We start from the raw sequence: 23,313 nt of genomic DNA, 5'->3' as shown, positions 1-23,313 counted from the left end.
ATGATTTGGAAAAAAAGTGGAGAGGGGATATGATAGATTTTTAGATTGGGAGAGAAAAAATAAGATAACAAAGGATAAAAATAGCACAAAAAGCATGCAGCAATAAACTGTCCACAAATACTTTGAGATTGGAAATTATAATAATGTTAGTACCCATCTGAGGAATGATACTCTATAATGGTTTCTAAATAAGGTAGTAAGAGGAAGGAAACTACTGTGCTCTGATGGAGCTTGATAAGTTGATAGAGTAAACTGTACAAGAGATGAAAAGGATCCTAGATATTTATATCAGTGGTTAGAGTTTTTGGTATCCAGTTTGTTGCTGTTTGTATAAAGTAAGGCATATTTGTTATCTGCCAATAACATTTGCTTGTATCATGTTTACACTATGTTAATCTCATTCTTCATATTTATGCTAGACACAAGGACCAGGATGAAACTTTTTCCCCCCTTTAACACATATAAATTAGCTTCTCTGTTTTTTCCCTCTCTCTCCGAGACACATTGGAGATAGGCCAAAGCCTATAAACTGTTATGTGGGATGCACATGTATTTCCAGTGTTATTAAACCAGAAAGGCTAAAGATTTTGTGCACCGTGATCAAATGCTCAGGGTTGAAAATCTGAAGATAGGCAGATCTTACCAGACAGAATGATGTCCATTGGAGAGGTCTGCCTTCTTCTGTAGCTAAGACATGCCTCAATGCCTAGCACCATCTGGGAATTGTACTGAAAAAAATCTCCCTATCTTTTAACACAGGTGTGATGGCCTCAATGGCATCCTGCACACTATCTGCAGAACTTCAGAAACTGTGACTTCTGTTCTATTTTAACAGAACTTGTCTTTGTATTTTTATAACTAGTGGGAAATGTCTTCTAGCTTATCTGAGTGTGAACAACACACCTGCAAAAGGATACAGATTGGACTCATCAATGTGTTTGGTCCCTTCTATTGCTATGCTCTAATCCCTGCCTAGTTGTCTTGTTTCCTTTTCCATTCTGTATGCTTGTATGTTTCCTGAAAGTTCAGGACTGAGGGTCTTAAATGCCACAATGAAACAAAGATGCTTTATTCAAACAACCTGAAATTTGAGCATGGAATTTGGCTTGCTTTGTGAAAAGTTATTATTAACCAGACATGATAAGGGGAGGACAAAAAGAGAATCAGAGAGAAGGTTACCCAGACCTTTAAAGAGCCTTGTTTGTGCATCTGCAAACACAGAAATGATTAAAACAAAAAACAAAAAAACACAAGCCAAGCTTGCATTCAATACCCGTTGTTAAGCCAAACCCCGTATCAGCTGGCTCTTCACTCAATGCATACAGCTGGCAAACCTCACTGTCTTCAGCTTCCATATGGGCACACTTGGTTAAAAGAAATTTCCTGTAAAGGATAAACATTTATAGTAATTCCTAATTAAGCTTGTAACTCTAAACAAAGATTTTTATCTTCTGAAATAGTGAAAACATTCTACATTTATATAAACAAGGTTATCAACACCTTTTGCTAAAACTAGATACGATTTACCAGACATCTGTGAGATAGGAAAGGGTAAGCCAGAAAGTGGCAGATATGTCTTCTGGTAACTATTTACACACTTCTACTTGCTGTGCATTCATAAAAATATGACAGCAAAGTAATATGTCTTTCACACGCCAATGAAAGTAAAGCAAGGAGGAATTAACTCTGGATGATATGATATGGCTGTATTGCCAAAGCTAGGTCCACCAACATTCTAATTTCTAAAGATCAATACCACCTCAGTAAAAACAGTATTAACATGCTAGTCAAAGCTAGTCTAGATTTTCAGAGGCATTAACTTAGGCTGGTATACCCTTCTCATTTCCTACTCTGAAAGCCCACCTGTACTTCCACCAGCGCAAATCTGCACCTTAAACACCAACTGTTTAAGTTTAGCCAGTCTCACAAACCGAAAAAAAACCCTACTCTGAGACCAGGAGCGAAACTCTTGAACATAAAGACGACATGAAAAAGAAATAATCCCATCAAAAAAACTAAGCTTAACTAACTGATTTGTTTCATTTTCCACCAAGAGCCACCGGTCTTCAGCCACAAGGAAAACAGACTTCAGATTGATCGGAAGCAAGATGGTATGAGTTTGACCCTCTAATACATCCAGTACAATAAGGCTGTTTCTGTAAAATTGGAAGCCAAGAAAAGAATAATCAGATAGGGATGTATACCAGGAGTTCTGTTATAAATCAATATAATACAAAGATATATTTTACTCTCACCCTGCTTCTTTGTAGAACACCAGCCAGTTTTTGTGTGAAAACTCTCTGCACATTTTGTAGTCGCTCTGTATAAAAATATGTCATAACAGCAATTAGTGTTTGTTAGACTCGTCCCAGTGAGTTTCCTGTCTCCCCTGAAAACGTACTACATTTTCCCTTTATTTAGAATAATCCATGATATTAATTACCTCTCAAAATGTTATCTAGCCTGCCTTGTCCCAAAGTCATATAATCACATCACAATTGAGTTCATTATTTTGGACATAATCCCTTGTAACAAAATGTTCAGTTATTTCCAGTTCTAGCTCAATAAAGGGATATTTAAGGATATGTAACCTCAGACAATACAACTTATTTATATTTTTTGTATCACTATTCCATAACAATGCTATTTTATGTGTACAGCATTTAAACATATACAAAAGTAAGCAAGTGCTTAGGCTGTAAAAACAGAAAGATAAACAATCCTGGGACAGTTCTTCCAATATTGAGCTTTGATTTAAAAAAACTATGTAGTATAATAGAGGCAGGTATTATTCCTCACCATCTCTTCTTTGCTGCTCCACCAAGATGTTCTCTTAGGAGACTCCTGAGCATTTGGTAAGAGCAAAAGTCGGCGAAGGGCACCATTGTTTGTATCCAGCAACAGCACAACATTGCTCTGTAAATGAAAAGCAGACCCATGTATATCTCAAGCCCATTTAAGAGAATACAACAAATCTATCTGAAGCACTTTTGCAACTCTAGCAACTTTGGATATTTTGAAAAGATGATCCAGATTTTGTTGGAGAACATAGGCTGAACCTTCTTGGTTCATTTCAAAGTTCATGGAGAAATTTAATTGCAGAGGTTAAGTACATGCAAAAAGGGCTGGAATGATATTCCAGTTTTTCACTTCTGCAGAAACTTTAGGAATTAGGCTAGTATGACAAGTTCTAGTCAGCTTCAGGTGAGAGACTTACCAGTTTTATTCTGTCAAGTCACTAAAATATTTAATTTCAGTTTTTATGTTTTCTTAGCATTCCTCTAAAGAATCCACCATTAAGTTACACCAACGGTGAAAAATTGGTGAGAGAAGAAATGGCTTAGTACTGTTTTTCATAATTCTGACACCGTGGAGCCTATTAAGTATCACAGTGCGTGACAATCCTTCTGTGACCTGCATGCTCAGACAGCTTACAGTGTAAGAGGCAGGGCAACTGCTGGAGGACAGCAGGATGACTGAAGAGGATGGAGATCAGTAGCAGACAGGATAGTGAAGAGAGTGGTGCAACCATCCTCCACACAAAACATGTGAAAATATGCTATGCTAAATTTTGAACTTCTTAGATTTCATCAGTTAACTCAATGCCCGAGGGTTCATGCACGCTATCAAATGATGGGGGCATTTTAATAATTTTTTTTTTTTTACAAGCTACTATAGGTGCTCCTAATGTGTTTAAGAATTCAAGAGAACAATCATCCAGGGCCAACCTTAACCGCCATCAAATGAAATTTAAAACATACAGAAGAACAAATTAATTAAGACTGGGGCTGAATTTTTTGTTTGCCATTCAAGGAAATGTTAGGTTCTGCAAGGACTTACTAAAAGTAAACTGTCTACGTACAACATCTGCAATAACGCATGACAGACGTTAAGGGAGTAAAACATAAATTCCCACAAAGTCTCCTGAATAAAACAAATACAAACAATTTGAGTCACAGCAGTTTTGTTCTTTTTGGGTATGCTTCATATTTTCACTAGAATTATTTGGGAGAATTAACTTTATTCAATAATGATAGTAATTTGAAGCTAAATATGGTAAAGCATTTAAAATATTACCATGTTATTTGGAGCATTTGGGAATTTCAGCTAGAGTTCAGTACTTCTAAAAAAAGAAGTTTGCTTATGTATTACAAACCAAAATTACAGAAATGTGGTTCAGGAAAAAAATACAGGGCATTTGCTTGGGATTTTGGTTTTCTGCCATATGATATTTATACAATTCTGCAACAGCACTGCTGTTCCAAAGCAATGGAATAGCCTTCCACGTGAGATAAAGAACACATACAAATCAATTACATTCTTCTACTTAGCGTTAAATTTATGAGAGCAGTTGGTAATATAAAAAGCCTCTCTACTCCACCCCTTTTGATGTTAATGGTTTCCTTCTGTGCTAAGTGACTGATGTATATTCTGTCTGTGTTTAAAAATAGATTTTTGCGTCACTCCCAAACACATCCAAGAGCAGCTTTGGCAACTCTTCAAGTGGGCTGGGAGAAGATGTTGGTGTGCAATTCTGCTGTGTTTGTTCTTGACTGGGAGAAAAGTAACCTTTTGGTGACCTCTTGACCCCAATGTCTGGAATTCCAAACTCTGGACAGATGCAATAACCAATCTTGTGGCGTGCCTTTATTTTTAGTTACTGCAAAGTTTCCCTTTCCTTACTGCTGTTTTTATTTTCACCAGCATTTTCCTCTTAATAGTCCTTAAAGCAAACAGGGTTGTGATTTCACTTTGCTAGTATGGGAAGTTGTTCCTATGGTTTTGCAGACAGAGCGCACCTTTCCTTTTCCTACAAGGTGGACTTATAGAAAAGGAAAGTATAATATAATATTAATAATAGAAAAAAGAAGATAATTTAAGAACTTCAACTAGTTTTGAAGAAAACAAACCCTTCCTCCTGAAACCATATATCAAAATATTATGGGGACTAAAGGTTTCAGATGTTACTACTAGTATGTTGCAGGTACTTCCATACGCAGGTCCCCACTTGTGTTTCAGGCTAGACCAAAAACTGTTAAAAAAGTCTTCTTTTGAAGGATTTTACCACCTCCTACATGTAGTGAGAGAAGTGGATCTCTGTGTCAGCTTCTGTGCCACAGACTCGCTCACTCTGCTATTGGAGAGCTTTGACAAAGAGCTCCAACAATATGTGGTACAGGGAAAAGCACTTCCCTCCCTCCCTGCACCACTTCCTGGCCAAGAAAGATAAAAGCAGAGTTAAAGGACGCTGGCAGGACACTGCCTGGGCAAAGCTTGTTATGCTCTCTGAGTTAGACTGTAGGTTACTCTGTCCACCCAGTTGTAGCCTTTCAACAGAACAAAGTGTAAGAAAAAATGTAAGCGTGCAGTTAATTTATACGCAAATCAAGTCTCCATGTGCATTTTCCTCCTATAATCCCACGCAAAATCATGCATAAATTTATCAGAATTCTTTTCAGTCTGTATTTGCTCTCCTTCAGAGCAGTAAAAGCAATAGATGCAGAAAGAAAAAGAAAAGTGAAATAGGTGGGCATGAAGCTTTATAGGAAATACAAGTCTACCCTGAAGTTAGTGGGGAGGACAAGGCAGAGGTATTGCTGCTTTGAAAAGATGAATGCAATCCCCACCTTATGAGGAATGACTTGAGATTTCTGAAGAGTCTTTTCAAAGTCTATCAGCTTAGTCTGAACAAGAAGATAGAACCAAAACAGGCTGCACTCACTGAGAGCAACAGTGCTGTGAGAAAAAGAATCACCTACTTTTTCTTCCAAAAAGGTGTAAAGATGTCCTGGTTTTGGCTGGGATTTTCTTCCTAGTAGCTGGTAGAGTGCTGTGTTTTGGATTTAGTATAAGAATAATGCTGATAACACACTGATGTTTTTAGTTGTCATTAAGTAGTGTATATACTAAGTCAAGGACTTTTCAGCTTCTCATGCCCTGCCAGCAAGAGGGCTGGAGGGGCACAAGAAGTTGGGAGGGGATACAGCCAGGACAGCTGGCCCCAACTGGCCAAAGGGATATTCTGTACCATATGATGTAATGCTGAGCATATAAAGCTGGGGGAAAACTGGCTGGGGGCTGCTGCTCAGAACTGGCTAGGCATCGGTTGGCAAGTGGTGAGCAATCGCATTGTGCATCACTTGTTTTGTATATTCTAATTCTTTAATAATTATTATTGTAATTATTACTATTTTTCTTCCTTTTCTGTCCCATTAAACTGTCTTTATTGCAATCCATGAGATTGAGTCCTGCAATTCTCTCCCCCATACCCCTGGGAGGGGAGCGAGTGAGCAGCTGTATGGTGCTTAGTTGCTGGCTGGGGTTAAACCATGACAGAAGGTGGCTTAAAAGCAGACAAATGTCTGATTTGTGCTATTAAGTTAAGTCCATGAGGAGTTTAGTTTTAGTAAAATTTTATTTAAAAGGACAGGAAGGAATGGTGATTTTTCATTTTATTTCACTGGAGGGCTCTACTGAATCCAGATGGATGTCATCTGGGAAATAAATCACACAAGCTTATTTGAAGAGCCACAACATCATCACCTCATACTTTCCAATAAGGTTATAATCTGTTTAAAATAGTTCTTTTTTATAACTTAGTCAGAAACATTAATGTCCAAAGACCTTTATTAAAACAAAACATTGGGAAAAATCTTTAGCTTTTGGTATTGTCTAATTAATGGTTTATATTATTTATGAAATATCAGCTGTTAAAAGGACTTTATTTAATAAATGTGAATCATTTATTAATGCGAATCTAATAAATGTGAATTAGTCTGGAATTCCAGACTAATAAATATCTAGAAACATTGTTAAAATTTCTTGGTCTTTTTGTAAATAGACGTAGATGAACCTCTAAAGCATCACATACATCATTTGCATTACTTTTTTTTCTTGGAAGATCTGTTTGATGCACTCTTAGCACAAATAGCCAACGCTTGGAGCCTTGTCCAAAATACAGAAGTGCCACTAATCTACTTGTCTTAACATGTAAATGCTGCAAATTCTGAGCTTACAACTGCCATTAACCTTAGATCACTTGAAGGCAGGAATTCTGACTATATGTCAAGGTTCCTTCTGTAGCCAGTGGAAACAGAGAGGTACCTCCAGAGGGCATTCACCACGCTTTACCTTAGCTGAGATGAACTGCTCTTGTAGATCACCTTTATCCTCCCAACAGATACAGCAGGTACTTGGATGATTAGCTTAGATTATATGTTTACCTGCTAACATCAATAATAATGGATATAATTTCATATACAGCAATATCCACTTCATTTCACAGGTGCATGAAGCACATGTTTTTTCCATGGTTCCACGGCAGGAAATGTTTGGAATAAAACCTAAGCTCTATGTGGACAAACTAAACTACTTGAGAATCCCTCTTTTGATTCAGTGGGAAGTAGAAATGCTGAGATCCTAACACATGAACCCTAGCATAAGGAAGGATAGCAGTGGCTCTGCAGACTAGAACAGCGGTATTCATCTGAACTGTGCCTCATTTGAAAACTAGTCCCAAATAAATTACTAATGTAGTCCATGGACATGAACATGCAGTACATAGGAGAAACCTTTCCTATCATTTTTTTCTGTGCAAGATGCTTACTTAAGTTACTCAAGGAGTCTAAAATTATTTTTGAATAGTGTTCTAAGTATACAATGACTTTGCAACCAAGTTTGTAGTTCAATGAAACATATTTTCACACTCAGCAAGTGAGGTCTATCTTAATGTTAATACTGTGTAAAAAGTCCTACGGTAATGCAAAGCATTCAGAATACTGTAATTCTGTATTATTTTCCAGCAGTGTAAACCAGGTTTATTTTCAGACAGGATTTGTTCACCTGTAGCACCAGCTAAGAAAGGCAAGACTGAAACTGGCAATATTTTAGCTTTGCCAGAGAAAAAACTGAGGTTACAGCTCAACTGAAGTCATCTGAGCTACCACAGTCTCTCCACAGAACAGACTTTACTTCAGAGTTTTAATTCATACTGTCACTGAAAAATATATTCCATGAGGACAGGCAAAACCAGTCATTGAGTTAACTACCTAAAGCTTCATGGATGAACCTTTGATAAAAACTTCATTGCTGACACCAAATGTTACTGTGATTTGGTTAAAAGCAAAACTAGCGGGACAATTATTTTCCCAGTAGGAATTTTAGAGACTTAGAAAGCAAAGAATATTGCTGGGCTTTATATTAAAAAGTGTGAGACATTCTAAACATTCTTAGACATGAGATAGACTGCCATCTGTTTTACAGTTTCCTGTGCTGACTTTGCCAAAAAGGCCGAACTTTGTTTAGAACCAAACAAATGTGTTATGTGCATCTCAAAATAGCCCAAATGGTACTTCTAAGCTGTTCAATACAACAGCACAGGCAATCACTACAAGCAGGTAACTTCAGAATGGTATTTTTTCCATTTGGCACTGGAAAGTGTCCAAAGCAAAGCAGAAGAAAGCATAGGCAGTTCTACTAAACGCAGAACAATGGTGTTTTTCATAAGGCAATCGAGCTTAACTGTAGCATTTGAGACCAGAAAGTGGTGTCAACACTTGACCGATGTTCCTGGAATAACAATATCACAGAGACACTAGTTATGAAAGGACAGAAAACTATGTAATAACCCAACTCAGTGTAGGAAAGGTTCTTCTAGGTCAGAGTCTCTCACCTACTGAAAAATGGGCAGAAGAAATTCAGAACAAAAAAAGGAAAAGGCAAAGCCAACCAACAATAATGACCACGTTAAATGCCCATGTCAAACCACTATGACTGGTAGGTAACATAATAAACTATTATTAATATTACAAAATGAAGAGCAGCAGCACTTTACCAACTCTTGTCTCTTCCCACTCCTGGGCAAAGATGTTTTCAATTGGAAACGTTCCAATCAGTTCACTGATAGTAATGGAAAGTGGAAAGTATGTGGAAAGTATGCAATACTTGACTTTAAAAAAAGGATTTGGGTCAAACCAACACTGAAGTTGTCAGTGGTTCTAAATTTGTGTTACTGATACACTAGATGTCAAGGTTTATACAGTCTTCTTTCTAGTCTTGGTACTTCAGATGTTACAGAATGAGAAATTTCAGTATTCACAATACAAAAAATAGCATCACAAAGCAAATAAAAGCAACATTTTATGTTCTGACTCAGAAAATGTCTCTTTCATGTCCTATTTGAAAAGTAAAAAGAGGACAAGATCGGAGCAGAACTTAAGTTTACATCATAAACCAGCTTACTTTGTACTTTGCAAATATATGCTACTTGACTGAGACTTCTGAACTATCTCCTTTTCTCCCATGAAGGTCAATCTCCCTCTATCAGTAACAGAAATAAGATATGCAGGTAGAACTCAGCTTCAAGAACACAAAAGGACGTTGTCCAGCCAAACAGTGCAAGAGGAAAATCTCCACATAAAAACTAAAGCTGAAGGCAACTCCCAAGCTTCACGTATAATGAAAAAGAGAACAGTCTGAATGGGGTAGGCTTGTCCAGGCTATTTCAATCTACAGAGGCAGACTCCTCAGCAATCCTACCCTTATGATACTACTTTACTCATCACTAAATATTTAGCTGTATTTAATTTTTTTTACCTCCTCTTCATGTAGAACCACTTGACCTTTGAGTGGATTTCCCAGCAGTGCCACAGTCACAAAAGGTTGCCAGACACTTCCAACTGTTCTTGGAAAGAGGTCATAAAGATCCACAAAGTATCCACTCTTACTGGAAACATTCATGAAGTACAAGGAAACAGGATTGCATGTAGTGACGTAAAGAACATTTTCAGCTTCATCTTCTGAAATAAGAATGTAAAATTAATGAAAGGCTACTGATATCATATATTGCTCTTCTGGAAATACATATGTCATAACCTTGGCAGATGATATAGCAAAATGTACAGAAAAATTACCACCGCAGACACAGGAGATAAAAAGAAACGGTCTCTTGCTACTAACTAAATGTTAGCAGGCAGAATCTTGCCATAATACTGTTAACTCGTCAAACAAGCAGTCCAAAGCACATTTGTGTAGACAAGACTGCAGCACCTGCCAGCTGCTAGTATATACAAAATCCATCTAGATGTTTTTATTTGTTTATAATCTTGGTTCTCCCTCCTTCTCTATCCCATCCTCCCTTTCAATTAATGTATTTAATAATTAAACATGGGATGAATGCAAACTTTGTATGGAACTTTTCACATACAGCACCTTCCTGACTGATTTCAGACAATGCTTGACATCAATACAAAGCCACCTGATTTCTGTTTTGCTGTCATAAAAGTCTGTTAATATATTTGAAACTAAGGTTACAAGCAGAAAAAGCAGCATTCCAGTATTGATCATTAGCAATCTGTTTACAATACACAATAAAGTTTAGACATGTTTAATGATGGACCCTAAAAATGTTCATGAATATTCCCAATGACCCAATTCACTTTGGGACATAAGTGGTACAGGTAACTAAGGCAGGGAGGCAGAGAGTGAGAAAATGAAAAAGTAATAAAGAATTTTAATCAGTACAAGCACAGAGGAAGATTTGTATTTAAACTGAATTGAGAGAGGAAAAGTCAAAAGAATTGTTTTTGTGAAGTAATACGGTGTTGAACATACAAACTAAAGAAACTTGCAATTTTGTGGTTGTTCTACTTTAATTACATATCTTTCTCTTGGTTTGAGAAAGATGCATATCTTTACAAAGACCACAACAATTCAGTGAAATTATGCTCCAATTTAAGTGGCTGATTATTTTTGTATTTCACCTACTGTTAAACAAAAAAGTGGAAAAAGATAAATTATTATTCCTGTACTCCATTTCCATGCTCCATATCCTCTGGTCCCATATTCCAATTCCTAGTACTATTCCTGTACTCCATTGTAAACATACCTAGAAATACACACAACTGTAAACGCATTGAAGTGTTGTTATTACACTTAGAATCCCTCATATTGCCCTTTTATATTCTGCCACTGGCTACCAGCAAGCTATTATGAAGTCAGCAGCCCTGTCCCTTCTCATCTCCAGGGTATTTCACATATTTACAATATTGTGGATCATTACAAAAGCTAGCAGATTTTTTTTTACTGTACCTTTTGTTACTGTGACATCGCAAACTAAGTTAATTTCACCCAAAGGCAGTGTCCAAAAAGCAAGTTCTTCTGTGAAACTGAGGGACCTGGCTTCATGTCGTTCCAGTGGAAATCCTTGAATATTTAAGTACACAGGGCCCTAAAACAAGTGATAACAATGAGTGCTTGCTAAAATATTCCACTCACCATTCTTTAAAAAAAATCTAGAAGTCTTCTTCAAGATTTAGTATTAACTAACAACAGAAACAGAGCAACTACTAAATAAATAAAAGTGAAAAGGAAATGCTTTTCTGCAAGCTCTCAGAATGTTCCTACTGTAATTTTCTTTACAGTATAGAAACCAACACGCCTTTTCTCTTTAGTCTTTTATTGGTTTGGAACCATTACTGCTCAGTGGCACAAGAGGTATCATGTACTGATAAAACGCAGTCCATACAAAGAAAAAAAAATCAAAATATTTCTATTTCAAAGACGTTCCATAGAGATTTCTTATTATATAAAGTTTAAATCTCACCCCTACATCACATTAGCAGTTCAGATTTTTCCTTATTCACTGAAGTAAAAATGACTGAAGTTAAGCCAAGAACTTAAAGCTGAAAAGGACTTAGAAGCTTTGGCTGCAGGTCAAACTGTACCAAAGGTTCAAATTCAAACTTGACAGTGCCAAAGACCCATAAGAATTCAGCTGCATGCAAAATAGAAAAAGAAAACAGCTTTCTTTTCAGTCTCTGATCTTATTCAAGAATTGAGATCTGGGGCCTTAAACTGGCCACCTTCAAATACAGTATTTTCAATATCTTTATAAAAACCTCTTTTCAAGAACTTCTAACCAAACTTAATGATTGTATAACTAGTGTGAGGGCTACACATACAAAAATGTTCATTTTTCTAGTCAGTATAAAAAACCCCAAGAATGGGTAACAAGGACTACACTTTGTATATACTCTTTTTCCTGAAGAAATTAATCATGCTTTAGATTCTTTCCATCCTGATATATAAAAACAGTATTATATGAAAAAAAACACCAACTTAAAAGACAAACCTTTATGTCTATTTTCTGAGTTTCTGTTGGACACAGCAGTTTCTGTTCTGCATTCCCCGGCTGATTGACTTTCCAGTAGCCCATAAATTTATGATCTGGTAATGGCAGTCTGTCAAACAATGTAGGAACAAACCAATTTTTACATTCATTAGCCAGCAACTGATATGAAATAAATCATTTAAACAACTGCATTTTTCCAATGAGACATATGTGAAGATTCTCTTGTAGAAAATGCTTCCATGGTAAAGTATTTTTTTTGTTTTAAATCACCAAAATTTTAGCTTTCTGTAATACTAATACAGTCACAACCTGAACAGCACCATAAAAGCAGCAACAATTCACATGATATGGCCTCACAAGGAAAAATTTTCTAGTCTGAATTATTTGAGATACATAATAAAATATATACAAATGTCTCTTGCTTTGCTTTATTCAGATCAGGCAGGGTGTGATAGTACCACTTAAATGAACTCCTGTCAGTGGCATACTCACGTTAAAAACCCGCAGAATAAGCACAGTAAACACTGTGACGAGTTAACCATGCAACAAAAGTGAAACGATAGTACAATATATTTCAATATATTTTGCCACTGCTCACATGAACAAAGGCAAAGGAATACAGACATGAGAGTATCCCATTGCCTTCTGGCCAGCCCAGTCCACAGAAAGGTAAGGGACATCTTTGAAAGCCTCAGTTGCGTGCCTTGATCTAATTTCTTTATTTCTGTATCTTTTGTTTAGGGCAGAAATACATGGGCCACAGCATAACTGATTTATATAGGAAAAGAAAACGCTGGCATATGACAGTAAAACAGGGACAGCACAATTTTTCTTTCCTCTCATGTAATTTGCAACCACTAAAAGCAGTTTGACTTCATTAATTGGCATAAATACCTTCAAGCTAATGAACTCATCACTTCTGGTTTCTTTTATTTGGGATCAGTTGCTCCTAAGAGACATCCTATCAAAACTACATTCTGTGTTACATGCCATTGCATATTACTGTATAGCTACAGGACTTGGCAAGAGAACAGAAGACATTCCTTCTCCCAGTTTCTATAAGTATCTCCTAAATCTATTTTAAGGAAGTTCTCTTAGACTGTATGTTAAAAGTCTGTGCTTGGTCTCTTCTGTTCTGTCTGATAATGCTCATTCCTACAGTCACAATTTCCCCTCTCCCCACCAACCAACCTGGCTCCTCTAGATACTAGAGGTTTAATTTCTTCTTGATATTCTTTTCAGAATAAGAAGGGATCCTAAATCAAAAAACCACAGTTGGACTATACATGAAATTCAGGGAATATTTATTTTATTTTATTTTTTCCACTGAGAACTTAAAGGAAAAGTCAAGGAATGAACACTAGCACACTCTAATCTTTGCAAGTCATGCAGGAAAGCTGCATTAAAATTTGTTACTGGTATGTTGACACCAAACCTCAAGCAACTAGGGGAAGCCAGTACTCACAGGCAGATAGTCACGCAGCCTCCATTGGCATCCTGTGTTTGGACCATCTGCCAAGGCAGTCAGATAGCCAAATACACTTTTTGCTAACGCTACAGATCATTGTTGCTCACAGATAAATATTCAGCTGCCAGCAATATGCCACTGGGGCAATTCCCTCTCTTAGTTAAAGAGCTAGTCAAGTCTTCATTGCCTGTTTGTTGCCTAATTAAGAATATCAATAGATACCAACATTTGAAAAGTGATTTTGCATTCTACCTCACTTCAGTTTGCATTTTCCCATTCTTTATGACTAGCTAGTCTAACCAGATTCTTCCCAAATTAAGAAGAAAAATTAAGCTAGACTCAAAAAAAATGCGCAAGTACTGTAGATTACAACATTCAACACCATTAGGAAAACACATGCGGGATGCTCTACTTCAACATATACACAATTCTTATATACATTTATTCATACAGTCAGAAAACAGGCAAACAGTCAAGTCACTAGACTAAATGTCAGTTTCTCCATAAACAGGAATTTTATTTCAGGCTTCCATTTGTATTTCAAAATTATTTGTTGGCAAAATGTTGGTTATGTCTTGAGCCAAAACTGTCTTATGTGCAAAAAGAAACTAGAGACTTTTTTTTTTTTTTTTTTTTTTGCTATGTGACCCCAAGTGGCATAATCTCTGATATGCCTATAATCAGTAATAATTGGTTCCCATTAGCTTCATGGAACAAATGGAACATCAACTTCCACAAGGATTTGGACTTGAGTTTTGATTCCTTACATATTACTGCCATGGACAACATCCTAGAAATCAACAGGTTCACTAATAATCATGAAAACTTACTAAATCCTAAAACAAAACATATGTTAATAACTAGCTCTAACCAAATACCCTGCTTTATATAGCAACAGAATTAAGATTGCATTCCCAAAGAAAGAAAATATTTCCATTCTGTTTCAGCTTTCTGGAGATTTGCTTTGCTAATAGTTCCTCTCTTCCCTCAGGAAAACTGATTTCTCCTTTCTCCTAGATTCTTGAGGTTTTGTTCGCTTCCCTATTTCTGAATGATTTAGCTTCCCTGAGGCAGCAGACCAAGTCATCACAAACAGCAAAGAGGATGGAAAGATAGATCAGAATTTAAGAATGAACAGCAGAATTCATAATACAGAGTTCTTTGTCAAAAGTTATTGGGATCTTATTCTTCCAGGGCCGGACAACTCTTTTTTTTTTTACTCCACCTCACTGCTCTCTCACATAAATCTGGTCTAAGAAAAAACAAGAACTGAAGAAGCCAGTAGCATTACAGGCCTTATAACCAGTCTGCCTCCTGAATGATTTTTCAGGAGATCATGAGGGTGCAGAGGGACTGGAACAATATGCCCACACTGAAAACATATAGATCTTAACAGTTTTCCTCTACTGAAAGTATATGATACGCCATGAAGGAGGGAAATCACCTTTTATTCCCAGGACTGAAAAGTTTTGAAAATAACATGAAGTGACAGTAGTAATAAAAAGCTTCACTAGGCACTCCTGGCACACTGCTGTATCTCCAACTAATTAACTGAACAGCGTTTACATAAAAGGCAGACAGAATACCACAGAAATGCTACCACTGGCAAAAATCTGCAAAGCAAAGAGATCTAATGGGTGTAAAAAGTGCAGTGGCTGTGTAAGAATGGTATTGAAACTCCACTGCTCTCTCCAGCTGGGTGTACAGAGTGATCTGTCATTTTGGCTTTTCTCAAAAGCTGGAAAGGGTTTCTACAACAGAAGAACTACACAACAGACAGCAGTGATCTTGTAAGAAAGCTGTCATGCTTAAACCCAACCAGCAACTAAGTACCACAAAGACAATTGCTCACTCCCCTCTTCCTCAGTGAGATGGGCAGGAGTATCAGGAAAAAGTAAAACCCATGGGTTGAGATGAGAACAGTTTAATAATTGAAATAAAGTAAAATAAAATGTTATTGTTATCATCATCATTATTATTGAAAAGTGAAAAGAGAGGAATAAAATGCAAGAGAAACAAGAGGTGCACAATACAACTGATCACCACACACCAACCGATGCCCAGCCAGTCCCTGAGCAGCAATCAGCAGCCCCCAGCCAACTCCCCTCAGTACATACTGAGCACAACGCTATGGTATGGAATATCCCTTTGGCTGGTTCGGGTCACCTGTCCTGGCCCTGCTCCCTCCCGGCTCCTTGTGCCCCTGCCCACCGGCAGAGCACGGGAACTGAAGAGCCCTTGCCTTAGGGTAAGCACTGCTCAGCAACAGCTGAAACATCCCTGTGTTATCAACATTATTCCCATTCTAAGTCCAAAACGCAGCACTGTACCAGCTACTAGGAAGAAAATTAACTCTGTCTCAGCTGAAACCAGGACAAAGGCCAAGACTTAAAAGGAAATTCTAAGGAATTATTCTTAATCAGTTCTTTGATTATGGATCTGTGAAAGCCTGCTGCTTAAGATAAATTTAGAAAAAAAATATTCTGTTTATTTACTCTTAATTTTATATCCTGGCTTTCTACAAGATCACTTCTGTCCATCAAATAGTTATGTAAGCAGGTACTTTACTTAGTAAAGGTGATTGCACAGGACCTACAGCTGATGGAGCAATTCTACAAAAAATTATTTAGCCTGATCTTCATGCACAGCAGTCTAAGGGGAGACAATCTGTCAAAAGATAATACTCTAGTGGCTTCTGCTGCTGGAAAACTTTTCAAAGTGACACCTACAAAAACCGATATATTTTCATTTTTACCCTTTTGATCTTAGAAAATAAATTCATCTTAGGCTAATAAAAAATCCACCAAACAACTGTGTTCAAGAAGTCAATAGAACCTGCCTTATAAAGTTATTTATTTAGCTTTCTGAGAACATATTGGAAAACGGCTACAAATCTTGTAAGACTGAAGTTCCACTGAATGCAAATTCTCTACAGCAGCTATCGTACTAATACAGCTGTGGATGTGATGACAGACATTAAAGCTGCTTAATATGTGATCCTGTAAACCAGCTCAGTGCTGGCACAGAATGTATTGTTCAACGACTTCAGTAACAGCCTGTGCTCTATCTAGCTGAAAAGACCTCCATCCAACCTAATTTTTTTGGACTTGAGTATGATACAGTATAAACCAGGAAAATTCCTTACAAACCAGACCTCCATACTTTATCTAAACATCTTTTGATTAAAAATAGGAGTAGACATACAGAACAGTCTTATGTTAGGCCTTGCATTCCCTGACAGTCTGCACAAAGTGTAATTGTACATGAAGAAAGATAATGAGTTAGTACAGTAATTCATTTTACCCATAATGTCTTGGCAAAGCACCATCGACAAGCCAACTACTTTACACACAATATTGATAAAAATTATAAACTAGTGGAAAGGCAATAGTAGGAGAGACAGACAATATCATGATGTTATAACCTGACAATACTGGACATGTCAGTCGCTTGCAGAATGGTCATTCTATTTGGGGGAAAAAAAAAAGACACCTGAAGGTGAAGGAAATAAAAGTAAAGCATTACTTTACAGGTCTATTATATGATACTAATTTTGGAAATTAACCAATTAGCAACTAAAAATTATCTCTTGAAAAAATAATTACTGCAAGAATTCTTTTCTAAACGGTCATTAGACACCACCTAATCTTTCCTTCCAAGTTTAGATATATTAATTCTAGAATCTAAGCTAAAATTCCCATAAGGGTCACTGATAAGAGTCTTCTAAATTTCCCCTGTAATTTCAGCTGGATACAACCCTTAAAGTTCTTTCAGTTGAGACCCTGTATTGCAGTGTGTTGCTCATATGTCTCATGTTTTTGTTCCTGCATTTTCAGCGCTTTTATTTCAGCAGCAATTTAAATAGTTCTGATTTATTATTTTCTTTTAGATGAAGTAATAGGTGACAGACTTCTCCAAAACTTATTGAAAGAAAATAAGGATTCACAAATCATTTGATCCAAGACATACCAGAGAGCACCTGTATAAAGGAGTCAGCAACTCGGTATAATGATTTTCCTGTCCTGGAATCTCCTGGAAATGCTTCTGTATTGCAAAACTTCTTAATTGTACAGGATTTGTATTATTATCAATAGCAATGATTTTGCTGCAGATATGACTAACATCCTCAGGCAGGATAGGTTTGCAGTATTTGCCTAGTTTTCACATTAATTAATATAAGCACTAAGCAATGTATTATGCAAGTTAATAGGTCTTAATAGTCTTGCAAATTAAGACTGGGGCAGAGAAGTAAACCTCTGTGGGGGTATGCTGCTTTCACCAGGACACTGTAGAAATCACACTTAAAAAGCCTTCAGATTGCTAACTTGTAAGAGACTATAAGCAGGTAGGAAAACAAGCTTAAAATTGAAAGTGATCTTGACAAATCAGAGGACAAATATGGTAAAAAATACAAGACGGTAAGAAAAATGTAATTATGAAGGAAGTTGGTGAAGATGGGGTAAGCACTATACAGGGTTCTGCAGAAAGGATCTGGAAGTTCATATTTAGAAAATTAGACATGAATTAAGCATTGCAAGAAACACAGACATACTGGGGTTTTGAAAAGGGACTGATGAATGAAATACATCTCAGTTACTATACTCTTGTATTAGTATACTCAGCCCCAGCAGAAACTAACCTGCCCAGTTTCACCCACAATGCCTAATGACAGGCATGAATCAAATGGAGAAGGGGAGCATAAATGAAAAATAAAAACAACCAGAGGGCTTAAAAAAGGGGAAAGATTGAGAGAAATGGATGTGTTTAATCTAGAGGTGACTTCCTAATTGCAAGGATATTTAGAAACAAGACTGACTTGCTTTAGGAGGTTATAGTATTCCATCTCTGAAGGTTTTTAGACATGAATCATGACAAAAAAATCAGATAAGGAGTTTTTTAGATTAACTTGCATCTTTCCTGAAGGAAGTGGGATGGACTAGATTAGTACCATTATCCTACATTCATATTCCTGGAAAACAATATAGAGGAGATCAGTGCTCTAGTTCTAATCATGTTGCAGCTTTGGGAAGCACCTTTTCTGCAGTGGTCCAAAACCCATACCCAATTACCTCAATGTGTCATCACGGGAACTTGCAATATGGGCTGGAACAGATGTGAAGAGAAAATCTAGACGTTCTTTTACCCCAGGGCAGGATCAACTGTGCCTAAACCATTCCTGAAAGATGTGTCTAACTCAAGGTGATCCACCTGTGGCTTACAAGCTCCACAGCGTTAAATCTCATGAGGAAGGCTATCTTAGAATGGAGAAGTAGGAAAACCTGACATGCTAGCTGTGCTGGATCCAAGTGAGATAATGAGACCAAGATTCCTGGATCATCAAAACCAGGTGGTCAGCCTACTCCCAATCTTGCATGGTGAGAGCTAAGAAAAAGTTGCTTTTATCAACTGTGTGTAAACTGCTCCTGTAGTTTCTCCTCCTCTGGGCCTTCAGAGTAGACAGTATGTGCTGATAGCGGCCAGACAAGTGAAATCTTTGATCAGCATCTTGTGGGAGCCTTCTAAGTCTGTCACCCTTGGTGTAATCTGTCCTATAAAATCTCAGTGATGGATTCAAAATGATCAGGTGATTATCCCTAATTCAATATGATCAGATCTTCCTTCTATTTTCTCAGTTCTAGATTGAACAGTCCGTCCCCAATTCCAGCAGCCTCTCTCTTATGTTTCCTAAACCCGTGATCTTATTACTAAAGACTCCTCTCCAACCCAACCATGTAAACCCACGTCCTACTTCTAAAAAGTTAATGAAGTGCAAATTTCTCAAAACCTATGACAAACATCATAATTCTTTAAAATAGAAATTACCAAGTGACTTTTAGCAAAGAAACTATGGCAAAAGTTTCAAGTGCGTACTGTCAATTTGATAGACACTGTAGTTGTTCAAGTACTGGTTCCCTAGGCATGAAATTCTTCTGTCATCAAAATTGGAAGGTACACCTTAGTCATTAAACTGCCAATCTTCTTTTAATAGTTATACGTAGGATGTTAGATATGATAACAGTGGTGCTCCAACAGGAGAAACCTACACATGGACACCTAATATCAAGGCATCATGTCATAAGAATCAGTCCTTCCTTAGCAAACATACTTTTTTTTATGTCCCACAGGAAACTCAATTTTCCATATATCCATAAAGCTTTCTTGACGAAAGGGAAATATTTGTTTCTCCATAAATCAATTATGTATTTGAGCTCAAGCCACAGTAAGTTTTCTGATTGCTTTTTTTGCTTTTCATTCTGATCTACTTAAGCCTGTTACCTGTGAATGAGTTAAATCTGTTTCATAATCTAGTTTAGTCTTTTAAAAAAAAGCTATTTTGAGTCTAACTCTGAAAAAAGTATATGGTGTAACATGTCAACTGGTAACATAATTGAAGAATAATAGATATACAGACACATACAGAAATGTTTACATGCATGATCCTATTCTGCAGCAGTATTTTTTAGAGCCTTTTGTGAGTATCAAAGACAAAATCCCACTACCGCTGAAGACAACTTATTTTTTTTCTTGCTACTAATTTAAGTGATAAACAACTGGACAGAAATGTGTTGCAATTCAATTAAAAACACAGGAGAAGAAACAAGTATTTCCCTTTATTAATATATATCCATTTACCATACAAGCTATCAATATGTACATGGACATTAAAGATTAAATACTAGTAATAGCAAATACTCTATCTTAAAGTAGTTTATATTGTTGTAACTTATTTAAAGGAATATAAACTTGAACCAGAGGAGGACTGATTTCAAGTATTCCAGGTTGTTTTAAAATCAGTTAGCAGCAAGATAACACACTATAAAAAAGTGACCGCGAGAGATCTGTCTTCTTAATATATGTATCTTATGTTATTCTTACTCCTTGGCCAGCTGTACATTGGTTGGTTTTGCTCCAATAGGTATCCCATGTTTGTGCAAAGTGCTCATCAAAATTTCACGCATTTCATTGTTGTAGGAGTCAAAGTCAAATACATTTCGAACAACATTTGCAAGTCCTTCAGTTGGAAATTTCTGTGAAGAAACAAAAAAACCCCAAATTGCTTTTACTGGGTACCTGTTAAGTTACAGCATATTATTAAATACTTCTAAAATGAACAGTTATAACAGTAACTTTGCTCAACTTAGACAAGTGCTCAAGTAATCATTTTTTTATTATTTTCCAGAAGGTACGTTGCTTTACGTCAAAATGAAGCTACTGAAACTTAACCTGAACTAAACAAACAAGCAGGAGACAGTTATTTAAATACTCAACATCATTCATGTTTTCAAGAACTGTTTGTGTTATACACATAACAAAATGTGTAATCATTGGAACATCTAATTAAATATAACCTGTATTTTTTCAATTTCGAACTGCTTTCTACTAGTAGCAAAGATCTGACAAAAAGATATACATTCTTATAATTCAACTACACAATTCATTTAAGATTTCTGATTCTTAACATTGCATACAGAAAAGCAGAAGATAATCTGCTTGCTTACTAAAAATGACTTTAGGCAATGATGGGGTTTAGTAGAAACACAAATTTATTTAAGATTTGCAAACATTGTTTTCTTAGTGAAGAATACTACTTGAAATGTGCTGTGTACATTAAAAAAATAAAAAGTTTATCAAGAGTTTCACTAGTATTTCCAACAATGGAAGTTTTGCTACTGAACTGGACTGATGATTTAAGGCCAGTGTGCTCTTCCAGGTTTCAGAACAACCACTCACATATTGCCACAGTTTTTAATTACTGTTCTGCAAGAACAAAACACATTTTCCTACCTCTCATTTGCTTGCCATTATGACTTAGAAGCCAGTGAGACTTAAAAGCCTTGACTGCACAGTCAATTAAACTGATGTAATAGGAATAAACTGCCCTGCACTAGATACTACAGAAAACTTGGTCAAATGCTTCAAATATTATCTGATATTCACTAGTATTCCCCAAGCAGTCCATGGTTTTCTGAATCATTGCATAACTTCTGGCATCAATATCCTTCTCACCAGTGAATTGCCTCAATAGCTCCATGCCTTTTGTATCAGTAGGACATCATAAAAAAATTATTTCCACAGCTACAACTGATCACTGCTGTCAATAAAACCTGATCTGAACACAAGCTACTTGTCAAAACGCCCTCTACTTCAGTTATTAAAAACATCACAACTCTCTTGTTTCAATCAGAACAAATCCAACCATTTTTTTATAACTGCCTGGACAACTGCTTACTAAAGAAAAGCAATGACAGTTCACTTGAAAAGAAAAGGGGGAAAAAGAAGTTTGAATGTTTGAGTTGAACATTTTTAAAGAATCATTTGGTTTCTATTGATTTTTAAAACCAGATTACTGGAGAAAATATTGATCTCTCATCAGTCTGTCTGGTTCTCATTCATTGATCCTCCCCCTTACAAGTAACAACTCTGTGTGTACCTTAGAGTATTTTCACAGCTTAGATTCTTGACTATTCCTTAAAATAGTAAGTAACATAGGTTTTGCTTTTAACAATTTTATATTTTTATAAATATATATTTTATGCATTATTTGATACAGAGTTGTAACAGAATTTGGCTTGATTACGCATCTAACTTTCCATGAGTACATGTATTGCTGTAGTCTGCTTACAAGCTATCAGCAAAATAGTTTCCTGGTACAAGTACAAAATGTACATTAAGATATGCTAGACACATTGAGGTCTATTGTACTTCTACCACTACTCTGAAAACAAAGTGACAAATTACCTGTTATCCAGTCTTGTAATGAGTCCAGATTTTTGTTTTAGACTTCTACCTTGTGTTCTCACTACCACTCACTTCCCTACATACTCTAGTGCTTTCAGATGCCTGCACATTTCCCATCCTTCCAGCACCATCCCAAATGGCCCACTCTGCCCCAACGACACTAACAGATCTCTCCCTACCTGCACATTTCTCTGTGCCCCTGACTTCCCCCTGTACCCTGATGCCTTTTCACTGAACGCTGCCAGTTCTCTCTGCGCCTCCTCAGTTGTCCTGTCAACAGGGCAAAAAGCACTACATCTATGGCTCATCCTGAGCGATAGGCACACTAATTGATTAACCAGTGCTTGTGTCTTTAGTGGGCATCATCTACAGCCAAGCAAAGCAGCTGAATTCTCCCCCTACCTTTTCATTTGCAGGGACACTCATTTCAACTTGTTTCTCTCCGTCACATAGCTGCTGATTTTGACTAAACCAGTGGAAACCTAATTATCTTTGAAAACTGGTAACTGAGATTCACTGTGGTTGGCCAAAAGGGTAAAAGGTTATTATTGATGTGTGTTTGGCAGCAAGAGGAAAAAGGGATAAACCCCGTGATTTGATAAACCTAGTTTCCTTTTGAGATTAAGCTGAACAGAAAGAAGTACTGTCTTAGCACAAAAGCTTATTGAACAGGTCTAAAAGCCTGATTATTAGTAGACTTCAGGTGCAGAAGGCACCTTAGACATTTACTGCTTGAAAACTGTTATACTACTGCCTACTATTAGAAAGCAATCTCAGACACAAACAAGAAGGCCTATGAGAAAAAAATTCTCAGCTTTCTCAATCTCGATAGAGTTAATAAAAAAGCCATTTCCATTTTATCTAGACTAACGTGGCTTGCCTGACTAACATCTGCCAGAGACATCGGGTGAATCTTGACTCTGCAAAACAACGTACAAGAGGTCTCATGAAAACCAGCGTACTAGATTGCAGAGAA

General features: G+C 36.7%; 1 protein-coding gene across 1 annotated transcript in view; it reads right to left on the bottom strand.

Moving 5' to 3' along the window:
• Positions 1–23,313, bottom strand: part of VWA8 (von Willebrand factor A domain containing 8) — a 182,041-nt gene that overhangs the window by 56,549 nt on the left and 102,179 nt on the right. The window contains exons 26-33 of the mRNA XM_040583980.1: positions 20,475–20,626; positions 12,131–12,239; positions 11,089–11,227; positions 9,595–9,797; positions 2,800–2,916; positions 2,256–2,320; positions 2,031–2,156; positions 1,274–1,383 (exon numbers count right to left, since the gene is read on the bottom strand). Of these exons, the coding sequence (XP_040439914.1) occupies positions 1,274–1,383; positions 2,031–2,156; positions 2,256–2,320; positions 2,800–2,916; positions 9,595–9,797; positions 11,089–11,227; positions 12,131–12,239; positions 20,475–20,626 (1,021 nt within the window). The remainder of the gene's footprint in view (positions 1–1,273; positions 1,384–2,030; positions 2,157–2,255; positions 2,321–2,799; positions 2,917–9,594; positions 9,798–11,088; positions 11,228–12,130; positions 12,240–20,474; positions 20,627–23,313) is intronic.

The sequence above is a fragment of the Falco naumanni genome, chromosome 2 (genome assembly GCF_017639655.2).
Source record: "Falco naumanni isolate bFalNau1 chromosome 2, bFalNau1.pat, whole genome shotgun sequence".
Taxonomy (NCBI): Eukaryota; Metazoa; Chordata; class Aves; order Falconiformes; family Falconidae; genus Falco; species Falco naumanni.
Note: the sequence above shows the minus strand (reverse complement) of the source record. Positions and strands in the feature narration are given on the sequence as shown.